This window comes from Chaetura pelagica, unplaced genomic scaffold (assembly GCF_000747805.2).
Source record: "Chaetura pelagica isolate M959 unplaced genomic scaffold, ChaPel_1.0 scaffold1622, whole genome shotgun sequence".
Classification (NCBI taxonomy): domain Eukaryota; kingdom Metazoa; phylum Chordata; class Aves; order Apodiformes; family Apodidae; genus Chaetura; species Chaetura pelagica.
In genome coordinates this window covers 1,155-2,445 of record NW_009952298.1, presented here as the reverse complement: position 1 = coordinate 2,445, position 1,291 = coordinate 1,155, and the positions used below count along the sequence as shown (strand labels likewise).

Genomic DNA, 1,291 nt, shown 5'->3' with positions numbered 1-1,291 from the left:
CCCTTTCCCACTCACTGGCTTTGGAAGAGGCGGAGTCGGAGGGGGAGATGTCGGAGGAGCCGTCCCACTGCAGCCGGCTCATCAGGGCCTGGCTCTCGGCCACCTCGAAGCTGTCGTTCTCCACGCTGCCCTCAGCCTCGGGCAGGGACCTGGACACAAGGGTTAGGGGGGTCCCCAACCCCTGGCACGGGATGGGGGGACACACAGGAGGGGCAGAGCCCCACGGTGCTGCAACCGCTCGTGGCAAAGGGAACCAACCGAGGGCTCGATCCACGTCCTGGGTTGCACAGCCCAAGCTCAGCCCTCCCCAGAGGTGTCCTCAGCCCCTGGGGACCCCCGTGCAGCCCACCCAGCCGTGGTGTCTGCTGGCAGCGGGTGGCAGAGCCTTGTCCCCATCCCCTGGGACCCTCAGGACCCCTGTCACTTACGCAGAGGGACCCAGCAGGTAAACCCGGACCGATCTGCGCTGCTCATCCGTGTGCTGGGGACACCTCAGGGACCTGGTGGAGGGGACAACAAGGCTGTGTCAGGCGTTTTGCTGTCCCTGTGTCCCCCTCCCCAACTCCCACGTGGATCTGGGCAGCCTGGGGACCCCCTCCCCAAAGCCCACCAGGCAGGGACAGCCCAGGACACTCACCTGGTGCACATCTTCTTGGTGTGCTCCGAGATGACCCCGCATTGCTGGGAAGAGAAGGGACAGGTGAGCTGGGGGGGCAGGGGGAAAAGCTGCCACACAGCCCCCAGGCTGCACCCCACCATGACAGCCCTGGGGACCCCAATCTTGTGTCCCCAACCTCCCTCTACTATCCTGTCCCCCCCCACTGAGCAACCACCACCCTGAGCCACCACATCCCCCCTAGGTTTCCTCATGTCCTTCTCACCAGGTTCAGAGGACAAATGTCCCCTTTCCCAGCCTAGAAGCCAACCCTGCCAGGACAGAGCAGAGCCAGGAGGGATCCTGGGAGTCCCTGTCCCTGTGCACCCCCTTTCCTGGCTGGGGACAGGGGTTCTCTGTGCCCCCCAAGCCCCCCGAGCCCCCCGCACCGTGGTCAGCAGCGTCCGCAGCTCCTCGGGGCCCAGCGTCTCATAGTTGATCCCTGCCGAGTTGCTGTACTGTTGAGGGGGGGGAGAAAAGGGGGTGTCAGGGCTGGTGAGGGATGGGGACACCCCCAGGGAATTGCAGGTGGGGGACACACGCACAGAGGGGGGGGATCAGGTACCATCTCCCCTCACCCTGGGCTCACCTTGAAGGGATCGGGGTTCCCGCGGACCTAACCTGGAGGAGAGTTGG

General features: G+C 65.4%; 1 protein-coding gene across 1 annotated transcript in view; it reads right to left on the bottom strand.

Annotated features, from left to right (window-relative positions):
* Positions 1-15: 15 nt before the first annotated feature.
* Positions 16-1,291, bottom strand: part of ATXN7L3 (ataxin 7-like 3) — a gene marked incomplete at both ends in the record, with an annotated part of 2,096 nt that continues 820 nt past the window's right edge. The window contains 4 exons of the mRNA XM_010007809.1: positions 16-149; positions 429-500; positions 638-681; positions 1,045-1,113. Of these exons, the coding sequence (XP_010006111.1) occupies positions 16-149; positions 429-500; positions 638-681; positions 1,045-1,113 (319 nt within the window). The remainder of the gene's footprint in view (positions 150-428; positions 501-637; positions 682-1,044; positions 1,114-1,291) is intronic.